A 10,987-nucleotide genomic window follows, 5' to 3' on the forward strand; every position below is an offset into this window, starting at 1 on the left:
TCATACATTTTTTTTTTTGACTTTTTTTTTTTGTTTCAATGACTAATTTAGATTTATTAGTTTGATGGTCAAATTTATTTATGTTTCACTAATATTCTTGTAAAACTTATTATAGATGACCAATTTTTTTTCTTCAGATACAAAAATTAAATTACAATATAGACAAAAAAATTGTTTTATATTATAATATAGCCAAAAAAAAATAGTTTTAAATTTGTTTCTTTACACTAGGGAATGAAAGAAAAAAATAAAATAAGAATAAGAAACTCAAATAATGAAAATCAAAGAATTTAAAAAATAATTTATGTATGAAAAAAATTGAAATATACCTTGAACTTTGCTAGAAGTCCTATATACCTCTAAATGATTTTTTTAAAAAATTAAAAGTCAAAAATATAAATTTTAAATTTTTTCACTTCCGTTAAATGAAGGGTATATGTGAGCTCATTTTGTAACGGTAGGGGTATATGTGAGCCGTTTGTATAACGGTAAGGATATATATGAGCCACTTTCATAACGAGAGGCATATCAGCTCCAAATGACAAAGTTGAGGGGTATATCAGACTCTTTTCCCTTGTTTCTTTTCTTATTGGTAGCGTATTTGTGGATGGCAAGATAGAAACATCCAAAAATATTGTTGTAGGGATTTCTTTCTGTTTTTTTTTTTTTGGAAAGTATTGAATTATATTTTAAAACAAATATATTCAAAAGATATACATAAAATATTAAAAGTTGTAAAAAAAATTCATATTAGTGATAAAAAATATACATAGATTGATACTCCCCAATTATTAAAATTTGTTTCAATTTATATGATTCATTTTTTTTAATTAGTCTACGAAAAAAAATGACACATCTTTCTAAACAAATATTTAATGACTATCAATATTTATCCATAGAGTCCCACTTATTTGCCAAACGCTAATTTGGTACTCCCTCTAAAACAATACAAACGAATTGTTAGGATGTGACATCCTTAGAAAATATTCAAGACTTGTAATTTTTCAATATAAAATAATGTCAATAATTCGTTTATATTGAGTTAGAGGGAGTAACCCCTTATGTGTAATTCACTTTATCGTTCCACGTAGCCCGTAGGAGAAGTATATAAAACATGATTTTTGTTTGCTACCGATAAAGAGAATAGTCACAAAACAAGATTTGCATTATTAATGATAGGATAAAGACAGGAAATAAAACTTACTAAAGTTATGATCACATAAAAGTTAATAAGATAAATTTTAGTAAAATTAGGCAAATGACATAGTATAAGAAAGAAATTACTTTCTTTCCCTATTCTTTCATTAATTACCAAAAATCCCTTTTTTTAGTGTTTTTCGGATACATAATATAGCAGTGTGGATACTTAATATAGCAGCACGGATACTTTAATTAATAACGGGCGGATACTTAAATTATTAAGTTGTTAGCAGCACGGATACTTAATTAACGGGCGGATGCATAATATAGCAGCGCGGATACTTTAATTAATAACGGGCGGATACTTAAATTATTAAGTTGTTAGCAGCACGGATACTTAATTAACGGGCGGATGCATAATATAGCAGCGCGGATACTTTAATTAATAACGGGTGGATACTTAAACTAATAAAGTATCCGGTTAAGCTGAATTGGGGGAAAATAAGGGATTTTTGTATTTTAATAAAAGAGTAGGGAAATATTGAGAATAGGTAAAGAAGTATTGTGTATTTAAGTAATTTTTTCGGAATCACATAGTTTTAATATGAAACTACAATCTATTACTCTTTAGTTTGTAAACATTAATCCCTTAAAAAGTAACACAAACTGGATACATAATGTGTAGCTCGGATACATTAAAGAGTATCTCGAATACATTATAATATAAACCGGATACATAATATGTAGCTCAGATACATTAAAAACTAACTCGAATACATTAAAAACTAGCTCGGATACATTATAAAATAAACCGGATACATAATATGTGTTGACACCCAATTTTTGACCTCCACATTATAGATTAATCATCGAGCTTCTTCAATTTCAAATGATTTAAAATAATTAGTTTTATAAAATTTAAAAAAATAAATAAATATAGTTTGCAAGTTATTTTAAATAGTTGTATCATTTTTATAATTATTAAATAATATATGTGTTTTATAATTATGTATATAATTAATATATTTTAAGAATATTCGAAAATCATCTCAAAAAGCTTTTTGCTTTAGTTAAGTATTTGTTTGATTAGTTTAAGTTACGTTTATATTTTTTAGTAAATTTGTTTACAAGTAAATTAATTGTTTTATTTCGTTAAGTTTAAGAAGCTCGTTAATTAATTTTGTTTAAATTCGTCTTGATTAAGAGTTGGCCAAATTTAACTAAATTCCATTTGGCTACAATTTAAATTGATTTGGTCATTTGTTTAATTACCATTTTTGCCAACATCTTAAACCCATCAAAAGACCAAGTTTGAGCCTTACTTCCAATTTCCAGTGGCCCACATCATAATTCCCAGCCCAACTCTTCATCCAATACATCAGCCCATTTCTTAATTCCAAAAGACCCAGCCCCCCAATTCTCACGACAACAACAATACCAAACGACCCCACTCCTGCACGTTTCCTTCCTCTTCTTTGCTTGTGAAACCCAGCAAACAGTAGCCGATCGACCTGTATACACGTTCTTCTTCTTCACACTAAATCAACTCGGAAATTGCATTTTCTACCCTGCAGAACCCATACCCTAGCAGCCTCAACGTTAAACCCTCACATCCCCTTTTCCCCCCTTTCGCGGAAGTCATTGTTTTTCCCATCCCCCTTCAATGTTGCTTCGAAAAAAGCAGAAAAAAATCAAATTTTATTTGAATTTTTCAAAGGATTTCCCTCCTAAATCACCCCATCTTCCCCTATAAATAACCCTCTACCCTCAGTGATTAGGGAGAAGTTTTTAAGTTGGATTTTGAGGGTAAGAATCTACCAAGAAAGAGTTTTTCAAAGCTATAGGAAGTAACATAAAAGATACACCTAAAATACAATTTCTTAATTATTATTTTTTTGGCCTTGTTCGTGGTATGATGGATTTCTCAAAGTGTCGTGTGGTGGTGGAAGCTCATCGTTATTCAAAGCTCATCGTTCCCAGTTCTCTGCCACTCAAAAGGTAACATCTAATTTCAGCCAAATGTCTCTTTATCCTTAATGTGTTGATTACTTGATTCTTGATTAAGTGTTCAAATGTTATGATTTGGGGCGCATTATGATTGAATGTTAGCTGTAAATCAGTAATGTAGATGGTCTGATCACTCGCTTAGTTTATTCATTTCGATTTCGTTTTTTTGTTGTATGAAATTTGATGACCCCTTTTGAAGCTGGGATTATTTACTTCATGTTAGTTTCTTCTCATTTCATTGAGTGATTTCATCTGGTTGGCCATGAGTTAGCCCAGTTGTGAATTTTTCGAGTCCAGAATGCTAGTTTTTGCAGTTTGATGTGTTGGTTTATTTTCATTTATTTTAGCTAGTATAAATAGTGTTAGCTGAGTAGTTTACTGCCTTTTCTTATGGTGTTTGCTCTATCTATGTTCAACTAAGTAGCATAGTCCTTATATTAGTTGTTTGTTGCCCTCAAATCTCATTCGTAATGGTATTAGTTGCGTAGTCTTCGTCACTTTTCATGTTGAGTTAATTTATTTCGAGTTTGGCTTAGTTTGACCAAGTTAAGATTGAGTCGATAAATTGATTATTTCAGGCTACTAGAGTGTTCATTTTGTGTCTGTTTACTGCTCCATTTTTCTGCTATTCTAACTAGGCTTTTTGTTTTTTGTTTGCATATCTCCACCATTTTCACCATGAATCATGCTAAGATTGAAATTTCAATATTTGAACCTAAGTGAGTCACGACTTAATGATTTTGGGCTGTCTTTTCTTTTCTTTTTTTTTACCTCATGGAGTTTTTTGTTATCTCGCTATCTAATATGATATGTTTGAATTACTTGGCCTTTATTTTATCAAAAAAAAAAATAAAAAAAAAATACCAAGAGTTGTTCGCCATTTATAGTGGAGTTTGTATAAATGTGGGAGTGTTGTTTCCTTCTAACTTTTGGTTTACTTTCTAGTTCTTGTCTCTTCCCAAGTTGTTAGCATTATTTGCTAACTTATTCATTCCATGAAACATATTCGTTTTACTATAGGAGGCATGTTGCTAATCCCCTTTTATTGTAAAAAGCATAATATTCAATCATTTGCAGTTTGCTGTGCATTGAAAAAAATTAAAAAAAACTTTTATTTATGTCAATTTATTTTCTCTTGAAGTTCAATAATTGCTTGTTTGCCATGACTTATTTCTTAAGATTTAGCCTTTTTATTCTATCATATGCTATGATTTGAATTCGATGACATCGATCCCAACTTTGGGGTGCACGTCCTGGCATATTTGCTTTCTGTTATGTATTGTTGATAGAGTGTATTTCCCCTTTGTTGATCATTTTTGGCTTAATCCGAGTCTAAAGCACATGGTTCATGAATTAAATTTTAGCATATTTTTTGTTGTTTGGAAGGTGCATTTTAGATGAGCATGTGTTGTATGGTGGAGTTAATTCTCCCTTGGTTTGGGTTTATTCCACCAAAGTCATCTAGATCCCCTGCTTAGCACAATTTATTTTGGTGCATGTTGATCATATTGGAATTTTAAATATGTTCTCTTTCTCACGTCATTTGAACCTACACTAATATATTTCCTCTTTTCTGTTGTTGTATGTGAATTCCCACTGAGTCCATTGTGGACTCTTTTCCCTCCTCCATTGCATTTCGAAATAGGCCATAAAGGCCTAAATTCATTTTTCTTCCTCTCGAGTCAAGTAGAGAAGATGATGGACAGATTGAAAGTAGCAAACAGGGTTGGAAACTAAAATTGCAGATCTCAAAAGCCCCAAAAGGGGAGCTGTATACTTGCTGTATACACTCGTTATACAGTAATATACCGTTCTAAAACAGCAAAGCGCAGGTCTGGTGCAAAATACAGGTCCTCGGAAAGTCATTTAGGCTGTATAGGGATGAAATAAAGTCTGATATACAGCGAAAAGGGCCGACATATGGTCCATATACAGTAATATACGCCTTGTATATATACAGGTTTTCAAGTGGAAAAATAGGGCCCAAGCCCAAACACAATTGCAGCAGGCCCAAGAATGGCCCAAATTTAATTTCTCCTTTACTCTTTATTTATTTAATTGTGATTATTTATTATGGTGTTTTTATTCAACTCTAACTTTAGAATTATTAATTAACCTAATTAGATTCCCCAAAAGATAAGTTATTTTCTTTGTGTTGGTTAAATTTTAATATTTTTTTTTTATTATTAATCAAATATGTTGGTCAAATTATACATTTTAATTAAGTTAAATCTTTTGTTCTTAAAAGATATGTTTTAATGCCTCTTCATTAATCATATTATACTCATTTTAAAACAGTTTTAAGTTAAAGTTTCTCAAATGAACTTCAAAAATGTTCTCTTTCTTTTTTTTATTTAGTCATTTTCGCAAAAAGTTCGTCAACGTTTTTTTTATTTATTTATCAATTGATTTAAAATAGTTTCATGCTTTAATTTATCAAAATGGTTCAAATTATTATTTTTAAAACAATTCAAATAAGTTTAATTAGTGTAAATTTGTTAAAATTCTAATAACTTGTAATTCAATTGAAATGTTTCAATTAAAGTTCTTTTAGCTTGAAGAATAAAAAATGTTCTTTATTTAATTATTTTCTCAAAGTTAATCAAATATTGTAAATTTTTATTTTTGATGTTAAATCACTTTCCCAAAGACTTAGTCAAAAAATTATTTTAGTCAAGTCGTAGGATAACCGCATGTTAGCGGTTACTTTAAGTGCTACTACCTTCTTAGAGTAGAAATTAGAACTTCTTATCAATTTTGTTTAAATTTTTAAAGGTTTATCTGTTAAAGCCTTTTTAAATTAAGTTTTCTTAATTTCTTTAAAAAATTAAGTGTAGACTCTTTTGTAAGTATTTTTCTCAAATTGTTTTATAATTAGAACATTTCAAAAAGTGATTTTGCTGAAGATAGTAAAATTACGGCATAACAAAATGTAGCTCGGATACATTAAATATTGGCTCGGATACATTAATATGTAGCTCAGATACATTAAAGAAATAAGGGATTTTAGAGGTTTTTAGAAATAGAAGGGGATATTGGAAATAAGAGAAACATAAGACGTGTATTTCAGTAATTTTTCCATAAAATATTCATATTTTATTGAGCAACTTTCACATTTAGCAAACATAAAAATCATATTTTTATGTTATAACTATAGTTTGCATAGTTGTTCTCCATAACAAACTTTTATGTTTGTTATATGGAGCATCAAATTGTATAAATGGTTGGGGGCATCAGATTTGTATAAAATTACTGGCAGCCTCTCATTTGTATAAGTCGTTGGCAGCCTCTTGTTTGTAAAAATCGCTCGCAGCCCTTCAATTCAATTTTATGTGTTTGTATATCTGCATAAAATTTGAATTTGTATACAATTGAATCGAAATAAAACGTTTGTATATCAAATCTCTCTCTCTCGCTTTATACAAACACAAATTATACATTGTATTTTGTATAATCTGTGTTTGTATAAAGCAAGAAAGAGAGAAAGGCAAAAGAGAACTGGGCCGGAGAAGATTTGTATTATATAATTATGAATGTATAGGACGAAGATATATGTATTTGCATATGTATATACAATTTTCCCTCGTTGTATACAAACAGAAACACAATTTATGCATTTCAGTTAGTATAAACTGAGAGAGGCGAGGGAGAGACTGACAAGCGAGAATTTCAGGTAGAGAGGCGAATGACAACAGTTTGTTACAGGTTACAATTAAATCAAACTGTGGTTATAACATTTAATTTGAATTAATAATTTGCTATTATATACAATTTTCCCTATTTTATTTGTTGGAGTTTTTTTTTTTTTTACCCTCCCTAGGAGCTCCCACCCCTTTTGCTCCCTTGGTGACTCGAACTCGCAACCTTCCGGTTGGAAGTGAGGGATGCTTACCATCCGAGCAACTCCCTCTCGTCTATTTGTTGGAGTTTATTTTTCCTACATAAAAATTTATTTTTAACAATCTTATTATGGGACTGGGAACCTAAATAAGCCACAAAAACATAAAAGTGACCAAAATAAGTCACTACTTTAGGAAGTAACTAAAATAGGCTTAGTGGAAGGAAAAATTTCACTTTATCTAATATTCTAAACGTTTTCCGTTAGTCTCATAACCTGTATATTTTAATATATAACGGAATTATTTTCTACACTTTATAAAATGGAACTATTTCTTACACTTTATAAAGTGGAACTTTTTCTTACACTTTATAAAGTGGAAGAAAATCTTACACTTTACAAAGTGGAAGAGAAAATTCCACTTTACAAAGAGGAATATTTTCACATTTTTATTTCTTTTGCAGTGTTTGTCATACAATTATATTGATTTGACATATCATAAAAACGGAAAAAATTATTACACTATGTATTTTTATTTTTTTATTCTGAAAAATCCTCCAATCTCTATTTAAGGAGGACGTTCAAACATTAACTGGTAGCACCTACAACATACTTTCTATATTTGTTCATTTCAATCTCAAAAATAAAATTGTCTTCTAAACCAAAAGTTAGAGTTTTGATTTATTGGGATGGCGAAATTATACATGATGGAAATACCGTTTATTATAATTGTCCTCCCAAACACAATGCTAAATATTCAATTAATGTCCGATATCATAAATTTCTTTCATCAATTTATAAAAGAATGAGTATAAACAGTATTGTTTATAATTTGATTATAGTCGTAAAATACCCTACTTCATTTTTATCACAAGGACAAGTAAATTTTGGAGAGTGGATTATCTATAATGACGAATCGTTGACCGACTTTTTGAGGGTTCCAGATGACTACATAGATCAAATCAAGTTAACAATACTTGAAATCTATGTTAGGAAGGAACCTAAGACTAGTCAACAACGTTCTCCTTTATCGGTCAATGTCCATCCACTTTATAAAAAGTGTAATAAAAAGTTCCACTTTATAAAGTGTAAGAAAAAGTTCCACTTTATAAAGTGTAAGAAATAGTTTCATTTTATAAAGTGTAGAAAATAATTCCGTTATATATTAAAATATACACGTTATGAGACTAACGAAAAACGTTTAGAATATTAGATAAAGTAGAATTTTTTCTTCCACTAAGCCTATTTTAGTTACTTCCTAAAGTGGTGGCTTATTTTGGTCACTTTTATGTTTTTGTGGCTTATTTAGGTTCCCAGTCCCTTATTATGTACCCTAAAACATATAGAGTAGCAGGCATTAATGGTTAATTAGTTGTGAACTTCTCAAAGTTGAAATTAAGTGAGTCGTCGTACTCGTTCACGGGAGCCAAACGCCTCTTTCCAAATTGGCAAATAGCTGTACCCACTAGAGTGATCACTCTCATATTATTTGCCATGTTTTAAATGTTAATGTTTAGGAATAGCAATGGGATGAAGTAGAACGAAGTCGGAGCAGATTGAGTTTAATCTGTAAAAAAATTTAATCCGCCCCCACCTCGGCTTGACTAGCAATATTTTAAATTTTCAATTCGCTTTGCCCCGTCCTGTATAGACCCGCCCGATTCTTTTACCCTTCATTTTGTTAATTAACTAAAATACAATACTTATGTTATTAGCATCGTATAATGTTATTAACTGTAAAAAAAATCAGCTACAACTAAATTATCCTAGTGACTTATTTGCACAAATTTTTAACTGAAATTGTTCTTTTAAGTATGGATGTTGATCTTTTTGTCCTTGAATAAAATCACAGAATGTATGTGGTCCTTTATAAACTAAAAAAAAACAAAAAAAAGAATCTAATGACATTCTTTTAACTAGTTATCCTTAATAATAATATCACCCATTTTTATCCTGTTTATTACCTCAACAACTTTACGTTTTTGACTAATCAAATCACATTTGACATAATAATTAACAGATTAAGACTCAAATAATAAAAATGTTTATTAATCAGTAAGTTTCTCTTTTTTGGGACTCAAGAAAGACACATAACTGAGAATTCAAAAAGATAAATGGTCTGGGTTCTTTCAAACCCACCCCACCTCGCACCCGCTTTGGCCTTAAAAAAATTAGTTTTAACCCGCCCTATATCCCACCCCGCCCCGCGTATGTCTAAGCTCGCCCCATTCCATTGTCATCTCTATGAATATTGTTCTTTAGCTTTGTCGTTATTCCGAGTAAATTACTTAAATGGTTATTCAATTATAATAAATTCTTTACTAAAATTATTTATTCTCTCCGTTATAATTTTATGTGATATTTTTTGAATTTCAAGAATTCAAACGAGTATTTCTTTGATCGTAATTTTTTTCATGTATATTTTAAATATCTTGAATTATCAATTATCGTTACTTATAGTACTTTTTATATAGTGTTCAAATATATATAATTTATTTTTAAATTTATTTTTAAAGATTTCATGCCTAAATATACAATCAAAATTAAACTGTCTGACTCTTAAAATTTAAATTGTACCACATAAATTATAACAAAAGACATGTACTACTATCTTGTATCAAAAAAAAAAGACTCAAGTCAGAGTATTTATCTAAGAGTCAAATATTTTTAAAGTATACCCTTTTTAATATATAATATAGAAAAATTCATAAAAATTCTTTTGAACTTTGCATAAAAACTTACTTTTAACATTTTAACTTAATTTTTTATCCTCCTAATCTCTTTTTAAGTTAATTTAAATACATCCAAACAGTGCATAAATATAAAAAATTTAAGAGAAAAAGAATAAGTGACCCAATTTTTTTTCTTTTTAGTCAATAATTTTTATTTTCTTCATCTTCCTCATACCCTACCACCCTTTCATCTTACTCACACCCCACCACCCCTCCCGCCCTCAACCACCAGTTGCATCATCTTTTTCTTCTCCTTCGAACCCTCCACCTCATTCTCCTTCTTTGAAACCCCCATCCCAACCCTCCTTCTTTCTCTTCAGACCTCGCCACCCCAACCACCACCACTAAGATCAGTATCCAACATATTATGTAACTTTTTTTTTTTGAATTTTCAGGTAGAGTTTTGTTCACACATTTTATATTTTTGTGATATTATTTCATTATTAAGTAGTCTATTTTTTCTATATTGTGTGTATAAGCAAACGCTCCAGATAAAGAAGATAATTTATTTAGAAAGCCATGCCAAAATATATAGATATACCTTAGCAGGTGTTTATTTTACAACATAACATAGTAGCTAAAACATATAGTCTAGCTAGACTTCCATGAAGTTGACATCAAGAGGATTTTCGTTGACAAGAGCCAAACGCCTTTTTCCTTTTTGAATAACTACACCCACTTTTGCACAGAAGTCATCATCACGACAAAATGGACAAACAATAGGGGGGCGAGTAATAGGGCAATACAATAAGTTGTAACCACGTATTGATGATTTAATAATCTTGAAATAGGTGCTATCTGCTTGCCCTATGGTTCCTCCCGTCTCCAACAACATCGTCCTAAAATATGCATTTAGATTTCCGACTTTCCAAATTGTATAACTAACACACAATCTCACTGTTGGAATATTGAATTGTATGTTGAGTAGTTGATCTTCAAAGATATTTGCTCCAGATAAAGGAATGAATCTAACGGGTGTACCGCTAGGTCCAACATCGGAATTGTAACGGAATACACCATCTGGACAAGGGGCATCTGAATTTGGGGACTTTCCTAGGTATACATCACCACCTAAGGCACCCCTACCAATGGGAATAATGCGATAACTCGAATTAGGATTGAGTTCTTTACCATTTGTGTCAAGTACCGGCTTAGGTAGAGGAGATTCACTGGGTAGGTCAATGAGATTTTGGGAAGTGAAAGTTGATGAAAACACCACAATGGGAACCAAACACAAACATAACAAAAATAAACACTTCATCTTATTTAA

The 10,987-nt window shown here is 30.4% G+C and overlaps 1 protein-coding gene across 1 annotated transcript in view; it reads right to left on the reverse strand.

Moving 5' to 3' along the window:
- LOC125824139 (aspartic protease inhibitor 10-like) overlaps nt 1–10,987 on the reverse strand; it is a 112,346-nt gene extending 101,359 nt beyond the window's left edge. Inside the window, exon 1 of the mRNA XM_049503500.1 lies at nt 10,259–10,987. Within this exon, the coding sequence (XP_049359457.1) occupies nt 10,313–10,978 (666 nt within the window). The 5' untranslated portion in view covers nt 10,979–10,987 and the 3' untranslated portion in view covers nt 10,259–10,312. The remainder of the gene's footprint in view (nt 1–10,258) is intronic.

This window comes from Solanum verrucosum, unplaced genomic scaffold, assembly GCF_900185275.1.
Source record: "Solanum verrucosum unplaced genomic scaffold, falcon-dt-bn FXZP01000088.1, whole genome shotgun sequence".
Lineage (NCBI taxonomy): Eukaryota > Viridiplantae > Streptophyta > Magnoliopsida > Solanales > Solanaceae > Solanum > Solanum verrucosum.